At 49.3% G+C, this 11,924-nt stretch overlaps 1 protein-coding gene across 3 annotated transcripts in view; it reads left to right on the top strand.

Moving 5' to 3' along the window:
- The first annotated feature begins 4,203 nt into the window (after positions 1-4,203).
- Positions 4,204-11,924, top strand: part of SLX9 (SLX9 ribosome biogenesis factor) — a 60,331-nt gene continuing 52,610 nt past the window's right edge. Inside the window, exons 1-2 of one of the 3 annotated variants that reach the window (XM_075094215.1) lie at positions 4,204-4,372; positions 5,600-5,708. In XM_075094215.1, the coding sequence (XP_074950316.1) occupies positions 4,253-4,372; positions 5,600-5,708 (229 nt within the window). In that variant the 5' untranslated portion in view covers positions 4,204-4,252. The remainder of the gene's footprint in view (positions 4,373-5,599; positions 5,709-11,924) is intronic. The other 2 variants (XM_075094214.1, XM_075094213.1) reach the window with 2 other exon arrangements.

Raw genomic sequence — 11,924 nt, 5'->3', positions numbered from 1 at the left:
TATTTCCGCAAGCAGAGAGGAACAAGCTCCTGGCAACTATCTCTTAAGCTCTTTATGGCACTAAAGTTAAAAAAAAAAAGTAATATAGAAAATGTGCAGGATAGCCGATTTTTTTAATAACAATTATTAATGTGAAGCTTTTGTTAATTGTTTTGTAGGTTCCCCTTCCATGCATTATGACAGCGATGCACCTCACCTGCTGCTGTCTTACAGTTACGGAGCTGGGTTCATTTTTGCAGCAAGCAAAGAGAATCACAGTGCTAACAGCAAATTTCTGAGCTCTGATGAATGCTCCATGGGTTAGTGTTTTCATTAAAGAAGACAACAGAACTCTGGGCTGGTTTCATCACAGCCAGGTGCTGGCTGTAGCTAGAGAGCATCATAGCAACACTTGCAGCAGGATGGGAATGTCAGAGCAGCTATTGCCTGGCTGGTGTGGGATACAGTGGGGATGGAGCCCAAGGACGAGCCTGCTGGGAGCCAGGGTGCCTTCCCCAACTTGCTTGGAAAGCCTGGATGGCTGCAGCTGGGTGCTGCAGAGCAGCCCCCAGCCCTGGAGTGGGTGGGCCGGGGCAGATGAAGCTGGGAATCTTTTGGGGCTTCCTGCCAGCATTGCCAGTTGCAGATCTGTGGGAAGGAAGTGCGCTGGAGTGAGATGAACTGTTGTAATTTTGCCTTTTGTATTGCATAAGGCCCTTACCGGGCTGCTCTCTGCTCTTAAACGATTTCATTGGGTTTCTCAAACAGCTCTGCTCCCACTGACAAAAGGTCAAGGGAAGGGGGTGGGAGAGCTGGGAGCCTCCTGAGCTGGAGCAGTGGAAGCAGAGCAGGTCTGCCATATGTCCCTGTAGCCCAAAGCTGAAGCCCGCTGGCATACTCCAGTTCCTCTAGAGCTGTTCCTCATGCTCTCTTGCAGTTTTGGCTTTGAGCTGACATCCCCAGCAAAGCACTGTCCCTAACAATTCCCAGGGGACCCGTAACATGTTCCCCTACGCGAGCCTGCAGCATACCAGTGCTTGGCCTAGTAGCTCATTACTCCTGGCTATTTACTATGTGTATTACCAATAAGTAGCTACTCTTACGCTGTGTCCGTGCTTTCACAACCGTACATGGGACAAGTTGTCCAAGCAGAAGCAAGCCAGGGCTGGAGCAGGCAGCATTAGGATGCTGGTATCCAAACTCTCCTGCTAGCCACCCCCCACTGCCAGCAAAACCCATGCTGCTTTGGTGTGGGTTTCACCAGCTTGAGGTTTTAATCTTTGATACTCCCTAGTTTGAGAGCAACTTCCATTTTTTAGAGGATGTCTTTTTGTTTCTTTATTTTATTTCTCCTTGCTACTGTTTAAGCCTGCTGCAGGTGAAGGGGGTGGGCATCCTTTGGAGACACATATATGCTTAGTTGTAGCGTGTATGCTCCCCAGCCCGACTGTAAATATTTTAAGCTGTCAAACATTGATTTTTAAATTTTCTTTCAACCATCTTTATTTTTATTAGTTCCCCTTTTTAATTTTATTTTTACTAAAGTAGATTGTGTTTCCCCCTGCCACTGACTGCGGGCCCATTGTGGTTTTTGCAGGATGCTCTTGAGCAGCCAGGGTGGGGAGAGGACATCCAGCTGGGCACTTTCAGAGTTATTGCTCCCCAGAGTGCTGATTTTGGTGGCCAGAGCTGTCATTTTGGTGCTTTGCTCTGAAATGACGTTCACCCAGCCTACAGCAGGGTAATGGAGGTGGTTTTCCTGGTGTTATTTTTTACCCCTGGTGAACATTAAATCTTCCCTGGTGTGTCCCACCCACTGCCATACTCTGGCCGAATGAGTAGCACAGTGGGAGCAGGGGTTCGGGGAGGCTGTGGGATCCCCATCCTCAGAGATATTTTTTATTTGCGACCTTCTTGTATTTGTATAGGGGTATGCTTGGTTGTGAGCAGGTGCCTAAACTGCACATGGCATCTTTCCAAGCAGCACCACCTTCCCAGGGTCCTCTCCCTGCATTTCCCCTTGTCCTTGGTACCCAAAAGGAGGGTCACCAGGTGTCCACTTGCATGGCATGGCTTGCCTTGCACTCTCGTGCTGCCCCTGCCCATCCACACTCATCAATCCCTTGGCTGGGTGGGAGCAGCTGCTGCCCAGGAGATGGACTCATCAGTACTGCCCTGCTAGCTGGGAGCAGCTTTGCGTCCCCTGGACTCGCTCTTCTCATCCTCTGGCATGTACTCACTCATCCGCCTGTAAGCCAGGGCCGAAAAAGGAACTTCTGTCAGCATAGAGAAGTACACAGCAAGAAGTTTGCCTTGCTTTAAGAAACCAGTTACCGGTGAACACAACATTTGGCATTTTACTTTTTGGATGGTTTGTGGTTTTTTGGGTGTTTTTTTTTTTTTTTTTTTGTATTTTTTGAGGCTTCAAAAGAACAGTGGAAAATGCTACTTGGGGCTTGGGGTAGCCCTGAAGTGAGGGTGGGGATGTGGGTCCATGAGTCTGCTCCCCAGTGTCAGACCCTGGGAAACACAGCTTGGAGGGAGCCAGGGAGGACAGAGAAAGGTCAGCCGGAAAACAAAGATGCATTAACCGCAGAGCACCCGACGGAGCTTTTTAAGAGCAGAACCATCATAGTTCCCAAGGCCGGAGCTTTTTATTCCCCTGGAGGGGGGAGAGAAGTGGCTTTGCATCTCACCTTCTCGCATGCATGGAAACGTGCAGCTAGGGCTGAGGCTGTTTTGTCAGGGGTCTCCACCTGGGTCTGTGACTGTGTTACCTCACACATGTATTCTTGGGTGAAATGGAATAGCGCAGGAGTTAGTAGTAGTTAAGAAAGAATCATAGCCAGGAGTAGAGACTAAGACCTGGGAATTTTAACAAGGTAATAAAGAATGCTTAGGCCAGACAATAAGCTATTAGCAATGAATGCCCCATTGACAAGAACCTCCTAAAAGAATACAAATCTGTAGAAATTCAGTGACTAACAGTGGGAACATCCTGCTGCAAAGAAGGGCATGAAGATAAAGGAAGGCCACAAATCAGCCAGCAGTGATAGCAGGGAACATCTTGGCCCAGAAGGTGCCGAAGCGTGGCAACTAGGGGAAAGGTAACTCCAGCAAGGGGAGATTGTGACCACTGAGTCAACTGAGGGATGAAAAGACTACTCCCCTGCCAACTCCTCTTGAGCATGCGCAGTGAATTAAAATGACACTGTACCTTTAAACTTAAGTGGAGAAGATATAGACCAATGGAAGAAGGGGACGCCCAGCCAGGTCAGTGATTACGTATTAGGCGTGGTATCTTAACTTCCATGTATAAATGTCTAAAAGGAATTATGGTAGGTGCGCACACTAGGAGGAATTATCCCCCGTGCACCTGGCGCCAAATAAAGTAATGCCTGCGCTTTAATACAGCCAGTGTTAAGCAGTTTTATCCCCAGCTTTTGGTGACAACTGCATGGTCAAACAAGTGCTCGGGCTCCACAGGGGCTCGTCAGGTATTTTCTGCTGCTGTAACTATGGAAATAATTTCTGGCAGGGAGTTCCAGAATTTTCTGTCCTACCATGGCACCCTGGTCTCTGGCTAGTGCTACCAAGAGGCCTCAGGTCTTCCAGGGACTTACACTTATGCCAGACTTTGTGTTGTAGAGTCTCTGGGTTTAACCTAAATACACTGAACAACCACCCTCCACCTGTTTCACAGAATCATAGAATGGTTTGGGCTGGAAGGGACCTTTAAAGGCCATCTAGTCCAACCCCCCTGCAGTGAGCAGGGACATCTTTAACTATATCAGGTTGCTCAGAGCCCTGTCCAATGTGACCTTGAATGTTTCTAGGCATAGGGCCTCCACAACCTCTCTGGACAAACTGTTCCTGTTCCAGGAGCTACCTCCAGGACGCTGCCTACACCACTGCCACTCTGACGGCCACCAACGCCCCGGCTGCCCATCAGAGTGGCGAGCGGCAGAACGCTGGTGTTTAAGGCCCCACCATTACGCTTCAGAGTTAACAGCTACTGAGCGGGCTGGTGGGGGTTGGGGGGTGGTTTCTGGGCTCTGCCTGTGGCGGCCGAGGGAGGTAGCTCCCCGACCACCTCAACCCGTCCGGCAGCGCGGCCCGCCCGGGGGGGGAGGGTGGCCCCGGCGCAGGAGAGGCGCGGCGCCGGCGGGCCCGCCCCCTCCCTTCCTCCCCCTCCCTTCCTCCCCCTCCCTTCCTCCCCCTCCCTTCCTCCCCTCCTCCCTTCCTCCCTTCTTCCCTTCCGTCCCGCGCCGCCATGGTGGGGAAGGCTAAGCGCCCACGGCTCCACCGTGCCGCCCCCCGGCCCTGGCCCGCCCGGGACCCTCCCCCGCCGCCGCGCCCCGATTGCGGCCCCGGCCCCGGGGCGGCCGGCAAGGTACCGGGGGTGCACGGGGCGATGGGGACGCGCGCCCCGCGGCCTCACGTGGGGCGGGGCTCCACCTCCCGCGCGCCGGCCGTCCAGGGGCGGGAGGTGTGTGAGGGAGGGGCCGCCGCCATCTTGTCTTCGGGAAACGGCTTCCCGAAGGCCTGTCACTTCTCTCAGGGCCTGTCTGTGCATCGTGGGCGTGTCAGCGCGCCGCTGCAGTGACGGCTGGTGCCGCTCCATGTCCTCAGCCGCGATGCTGAAACCGCTGTGTAGCGGCAGCTATTGCAGCCGCCGTAGGCAGCCCCTATAGCATCCCCAGGCCTTTAACAAGCAGAGAGGAGAGCCCGCTGCTCCTTCTGCTAGGGGAGAGGGTGGGGATCATTACCAGCAAGTGTTGTGAGTGGAGGGGTAAGGGGTTGCCTGGCTCGTTTTGCAGTGGTTCTCTTCGAGGTCAGGGCAGGGCAGGTGGAGGTGGGCTATCAGTTTACACACAATCATTTAGGAGCTTTAAACCATGTCTGGTTTCACCAGTTGTGTTATTATTACATAGTTCAGGTTAAATCTGGGTGCTGCCCACAGCGAGGACACAGAACAGCAGTAAATGGTTTTTATGCACCTACAGCTTTCCTTGTGAGGAGGGAGGAATAGGTTGTGCCATGAACAGCTGGTTTTATACCACTATAAAGTTGCATGTTGGTGCTGGGAGATCCTGCTGGCTAAAATAATAAATTCTAAGCCAACCAGAGAAGCTACTGCAAAGCTTAGGACGTAGGGAGGCATTGCATGCCTAAAGGAACTAGATGCTGAAGATTTGGTAAATGACTAGTAGCCACTGAATCTGCTTAATGTCCACTGATTTAGGCCCCTAATCTGCTCATTTGCTGCCTACCTGTATTGTTATGTACTTAGATATCTGTAATAAATTTGGCTTTTCCTAAGGGTGCTGTTCACAGTTCTAGGAGTAATAGTGAGGATTCACTTGAGTGAGGTGAGGTTGAGTTCAGGTGGAAATCTCTTAGAACAGTCCAAAATGTGACTGTGAAACTTCGTTCGGGGTGGAAGAGCCTGGGGGGGGTCAGGCCAGTGGGGTGACTTACCTACCCCTGCCTGTGCAGGCTGGAGCATGCACACTCCTTCTGTCTGGGTGTCTCTGGGTTTGGTTTTTTTTTTATTTTTAAATTACTGTTACCTGGTGGTGTTTGTACTGACTCCTGCTTAATGTTTCTTTTGGATAAGGACTGGGACTTCTCGTCTTCTGGTGTCTTTTCTGGGCTGAAGATTGACCCAGATACACTGGTAAAGAAGCTTGACTTGGACTCCAGAAGCATAATTTCCTCCAGAACAGGTTTGTTGTATTTTGAATGACTGCCATGTTAGACTGTGAGCAGAGACACTGGGGACTCTATTTGTAGTGGCTGTCAGAACAAGCCTAGGAGAATCTAACCCAAACACAGCTTCCCACATTCCTGCAGGGGCTTTTAAAAGTGGTTTCTGTTTGGGGTTGGAAGGGGCAGAAAGGCATGTATGTGCTTAGTGCTCCCTTGGTGGGGAATGAGCTTCAGGCTACGTGAAGGCTGTGGGGCTGTGCTGGAGCCCTCATGCCTGTGGGGCACCCGAATGCAGCCAAACACTCCTGGCCTCCAGGGGCTGAGGGGACAGCAGAGCCCAGGCTGTGATCTGATCTCTAGTCTTCCTCTGTGGCTGCTTTTGCCTCACCAGCAGCTGCCATTCATACCCCAGTATTTTGTCAGCATGTTGCTTCTTGTGCGTCAGCGGTGCTTTACCCACAGCAGCCTGATTGCAGCCAGTTCTCTCCTCTTGTCCTTTGCTGTTGCTAGGTCCCTGGCTCAAGGACTCCTGAGCAGGAGAGTCCAGCTCTTTGGGGAATATGGGGAGTGAGAGTGGGAACGGGAGGAGATGATAGAGGCTTTTTTTTTCCTAGTCCCACAACAAAGAAATGCTCCCTCTGTCTGCTCAGTGGCAGACAGAGCTTTGTATCTGAAACTGGGTTTCACCTCTCTAAAGGGAAATTGATGGCACAGTAATCTGTCCTGGTGCAGAAGATGCGTGTGACTGCTACAGTGACTTTGTTTCCATGTCCAGGGCTACAAAGAAACCCAGTAACCACCCAAGAGCTAGTGGTACCTGAGCAATGGTGAGCTGTAGCAGTCATAGCCCATCAGTCACATTTGGTCACAGAGTGAGGGAATGGGAAGATTGTGTGAGGGCACATTTGCTGGAGGTTCTTGCCCTCTGCACGGAAATTTTGTGAAATGTGTTGTTTTCAAAACGCTGAGCTTGTTGTTCCTACCTCTCCTGGACATGTGTTTATATGTGTGTGCGTGTGAACACAGCCATCTCTTTAATTAAATTAGACAGCATGTTGTTGAAGGCTGACACCCTGCAGTCCTAGTCTTTCATTGCAGGCTACAGTTGTACATGACTGGTTTATAAATAGACCTGTGCTGCTGGTCCCTGTGCAGTGCTGATGATGCAGATGTGCTGTGCCTGACTACGTTTAACCCTCTCTTGAGGCTGCGTGCTGGCTTGCTGCAGACAGCAATGCTGACCCCAATGCTTTGCACTCCCTCACACTTTTTAGATGATCAGCTAAAAATAGGGGTTCATTTGGGGGCTCAAACCTGCAATTCAATGAGGCAAAAACTGAATTTTTTTGTTTGTTTTTAAATCTTACCAAGCTGCTGTCCTCTTTCTTCTTTTATTGCTCTGGAGCCATGTGGAGGCTTTTTTATTATGGAAATCAATTCATTTTATTGTGTTAATTCAGTGAACTGTAACTAGGCTGGCACCCTGGAGTTAGAAGAGAGATTCTAGGTAAATGCGCTTTGTCTGCTGGGATATCTGGTCAGTTGAGGGCCTGTTCAGCAGGAAATTCAACTTGACTCCAAGTCTCCCCCCACCCCCACCCTTTAGCTCAGTTCACAGGGCAGGAGTATAGGATTCTCCTGCACATTGTTATTTTAAGATTTAATAGCAAGAAAAAAAAGTGTTACTCTCCCACTTGCTTTTCAAGCTCTGAGAAGGTCAAGTTGGCAGGCTTAGTCTCTCTCTCCCATGCTTTTCACAGCTGAAGATTTTTTTTTTCTGCCAAGGATGCTCTGGCAGTTGAGAAAGCTGTTTGTTCTCCCTATGAGTGCTCTGTGTGGGGTGCCTCACATTACCTAAGATTGCTTCACATTATCTAAGATTGCTGGTATCTCTGTGTTTTGTGTTACCATCTGGCCTTGTGCTGTGACACTTTAGAGACAGCCAGGGAGATTTCAGTGTGGGCTTAGAAGTGAAAACAGGGGAGCTGTTACAGGGCTTGGACCTGTCAGGAAACCCTCTGCTGGGTTACCAAGCCTGGCTGGCAGCTATGGGTTTTGGCTCTGTTATCTCTCTTCCTTAGACCCTGCATCCCTCTGCTTTTGGAGGTGTAGTTCCCAGAAAGCCAGTGTCTCACTCCATGGCTGTGCTTTTGTGTTCAGCTTTGTTGTCAGAGAGGATGACTGCCGCTCATGTTCATACAGCAGGTTTCAAGTTGCCTTCAAAGCAGCCTGCAGAAGCATGGGAGTGTGGGGAGCTGTGTAAGCATGGGCCTTGGGTGCGGTGAGGGGAAAGGCTGCCTGAACTGTGGGGCTCTAACAAAGGCAGTCAGGGCAGCTTGGACAGGAGGCAAAGAGATGACATTTTGAATTCACTTAAATTATTTGGAGTACCTGTAAAATCAGCAGATTTTTACACTGTTTCATTCTACAGGTCTGGTCTCTTCCAGTTAAAATCTAGTCTGAGAAAGAGTTTGGAATCAGGTTAAATTTTAGAAGATGTCAGCTTGGAGCTCAACAGTGATCAAAAAAGCAAATTGGCTGTTGGGAAGTAGGAGGAAAAAAGAGTGACCTGGAGAGCGTTGTTATGCTCCCTAAATAAATTCATGGTACATGCAGCTATTTGATGCCATCTGTGGCCCTTGTCCTCTTGTCTCAAAAAAGTTTAGCAGACCAGGAAAAGTTCAGAGAAGGGCAGCAAGGCTGCTTGGAGGACTGGGATACCCATTTAGTTGTTCCTAAAGCAAAAACCCCAGGCTTTTCAGCTGGGGGAAGGCTGTGAGGCAGGGTATGATGGAAGCCTGGAAGCTGCACAGTGAGGGAGGGTGTCTATGGCTGCCTGCTATCTCTTCCACTACAAGCGTGGAAGAAGCAATGGCAATAGCAGAGAGTAGACGTGCACCCAAAGAAGACATTTTGTGTCTCACACGGTGAATTCAGCTCTGGGATCCGTGTCCGTGTGTGATGTGAGTGCTGGATGCTTCTGTGGATTCAGGAAGGGGCTGCACAGATTGATGGAGGGGGCTGTCAGGGTTTCTTAATGCAAGGACTCATCTGGTGTGGGATGCACAGGTGGAGCGTGGCGATTCTGCTCTTGCTGGGTCTTAGGTGGAAAAAGAGAGGGATATCGAGGCCTTGAAATGGCTTATAGTGTTGCAACAGGACTGGAGACAGGCTTCCCTCGCCCCGGGGTGGGAGTCCTAAATCCGACAAGGTCCCTGTGTGCAGTGCAGAGAGGCAGCTGGAGGGCTGTGCAGTGGCTCTGGCCACTGGGATGTGCAGGGACAGGACATGGGCTGCCACCAGGGCAGTGTGGGACAGCTGGGGCAAGAGGAGGGCCCAGACCATGGCTGTGGGGGCTGTGCGATGTGCTAGGGGCTAACTAAACAGCAGAGCAAGGCTACTTCCATGTGATGAAAACTTCACCTGGAAGACCTGCTGTGATGCCCTGGAGCCAGGGGGATGCAACCCTCTAGGAAATGAAGCCACTGTCATGCTGGGGCTCAGGGCCTGTAGCCACCAATGAAAGAGGAGACCTCTCTCCACTTTTTTTCCCCTTAGTTTGTTAAGTGACCAGCTTTAGCTGCTCTTTTGGCTGTGGTTATTCTGAGGGAACGGGGAGGAGGACGATCTGTAAGTTGAAAAGTTCAACATCTATAGCAAGGTTGGCATCTCGGTTAACACAAGTGATTGCGTGTGCCTGCACAGGTGTGTGCTGGGGCTGAAAAGAGATGGAAAGAGGCCCCTTGTTTGGGGAGGATAAACTGGTGGTGTTGGTTCTTGCCAACTGAATGCCCTGTTTTTCTGAGGATTTCTGAGCATTCCTGTGCATCTGTTGGAGGCAGGGTGCCCTGTCAAAGGATCTGCTGCTGTCATGGTAATGGTTTTGTTGCTTCCTTTAGGTACAAGACTGATACAGCATGCTGCTTGTGATCGGTGCGAGGTATCACCTTAGGCTGTTACAGCATCAGTAATTCTTGCAGCATGAGAAGGAAAGGGTGGATCTGTGATAAAAAATGTTACCAAAACGTTATTCATTTTAAGTGAGTCTTTCATATGTGACAGTAGAAAGCCAGTGGTCAAAAATGGAAAGTATTTTAAATCAGGGAGCTCTGAGTCATGTCATACTGAGCAGCAGACCTGCTGCAATTACTTTCTCCTGTGCTGCTTCTTGTCTTTAATCATTAGCTCATCTTAACACCAGATTCCAGATGATTTCCACATGCTTGTAGGTAACGAAAGCCAGCACCATCACTGTGAACACTGGAGATAAGTCCATGAGTTGCTTGCTGAATGATTGCTTCCTATCAGTGTAGTTTACTTAGCCACTGATGTACTGTAAATCAAATGCTTTGCCATAATCTAATCCATGCAAGGGCCTTTTACTAGTGTGAGTGAATCCGGGTGAGCCTCTGTAGCGTGGGAATTGAATGTTTCCAACTAAGTGAGAAATAATGGCCTGTCGTATGGGAGGGTTGCTTCTTTTTTTTTGTTGTTGTTATTTTTGCTTTAGATTTCCTTGCTTAGTGTTCGCTCCTTGAAGCAAGGGCCTGTTCAAGAGTGACTCTGGCAAACCAGTTGCCTGGGAATGCCTCTTTTTTTGGAGTGGATGATGCACCAGTCATGGAATGATATGAACAACTGGACTGGAAGCTTCCTGCTTTATTTTCAGCTTCTCCAGAAGGGAACTGTGACAAGATGTGTTGATGAGAAGCCAGAAGTGCAATGACACTTTTCCATAAAAGTGCAATAGCAAGTGCTACCGCTTCAGAACTGTTTGCAAAACCTTAGCTTATCACATTGATTTCTGAGGCTGTGGCAAGAGTAGCTTTTCCTGCAGATGGCTCTAGCTCTTCCTGTGCCACTGGTGAGTCAGGCAAATATGAAATGTGGATTAAAACCACTTGTGGCCTCTGGTCCTGGACCAGTTAAGGGTCCTTAAGGAGTCCATAAGCTCTACCACAGGGTAGGTTTAGATTGGACGTGAAGAAGACATTTTTTTTACAGTGAGGGTGGTGAGACTGGAATAGAGGTTGCCCAGAGAAGCTGTGGATGTCCCATTGTTGGAATTGTTCATAGCAGTGATTTTCTGATTTGTTAAAGAACAATTGCAGAAGTAAGTAAACAAGGCACCACACGGCATACTGCAATTCACAAGGCACAAATAAGGTCAGTCCCAGAGAGATTTACAACTTGTTATGAAATGGCATGAGCAGCACCAAAAAAATTTGCCATCTTAGGGAATATAAAATAGTATTTTTAGGTACAGAAATTACTCTAGTGTGTTCCTGACATTACAAAGCCAGGAGAACTTTCTCACTGCTTGCACGGTGGCAGCTGGACTCGGTGATCCTTATGGGTCTCTTCCAGCTGGAGATATTTTGTGATTCTATAATGCTAAGGTCAGGTTGGACAGGGCTTCGAGCAACCTGGTCTAGTGAAAGATGAAAGGGGGGTTGGACAAGATGATCTCTGAAGGTCTCTTCCAACCCCAACCACTCTGTGAGTCAATGATTCTATACCGAGGTGGGGGGCAGACTGACGTAGGACATTAGCCTGAGCAGAGGTTGTGCTGGGATTTGCTGTTGCTGAAGCCTGGATCTGCACAATGTGATGCAAAGCTATAGGGGCGTTTCAGGCATGCATGCTGTAATATCTCTGACTTTCCCTTTGTATCTCGAGATCTTTCGTCCTCTGGTGACCAGGATTGTCTTGCAGCATGGGTTCCTCTGTCAGTGGCACGGAGGGGAGAACAGGAGTCAAATTACTGAGCATCTGACAAAGAAGGAAGTCCTTTTTCCTCCTGAACAAATGTGGAGACAGGAGAGAATAAAATCAGGCCAAGCAGAAACCTGATGCCTTGGAATGGCTGGATTTTGCAAGCTGTGTATGGCCTTCCTTTTCCCCTTTCTTAGATACTCTGTGAGTTCCTTTCCTTACCAAGCCTCCCCCTACAGAGTCACTGACTATGCCCTTCTGGTTTGCACCTCAGTGCTCTGGTGTTCCAGATTTGCTGTGCCTGATGCGTGTCTGCTTCTTTCTCCTTGGGCTCTGCAGCCACTTGCCCAATTCTGTTCTCCTTTTGTAGCCTCAAATAATAATAGGAAAAGCTGTGGTTGGTTGGCATCATGGTCCTTCTGTAGGACCATGCACTAACTTCATGTGACATGATTTGCTTTCTAGTTTTTTTTTTTTTAAATGGGTAATGTGCCAGAATCCATGTAAGACCTCTTCTC

Source organism: Phalacrocorax aristotelis, chromosome 5 (assembly GCF_949628215.1).
Source record: "Phalacrocorax aristotelis chromosome 5, bGulAri2.1, whole genome shotgun sequence".
Classification (NCBI taxonomy): Eukaryota; Metazoa; Chordata; class Aves; order Suliformes; family Phalacrocoracidae; genus Phalacrocorax; species Phalacrocorax aristotelis.
This window is presented reverse-complemented; position numbering and strand designations above follow the sequence as displayed.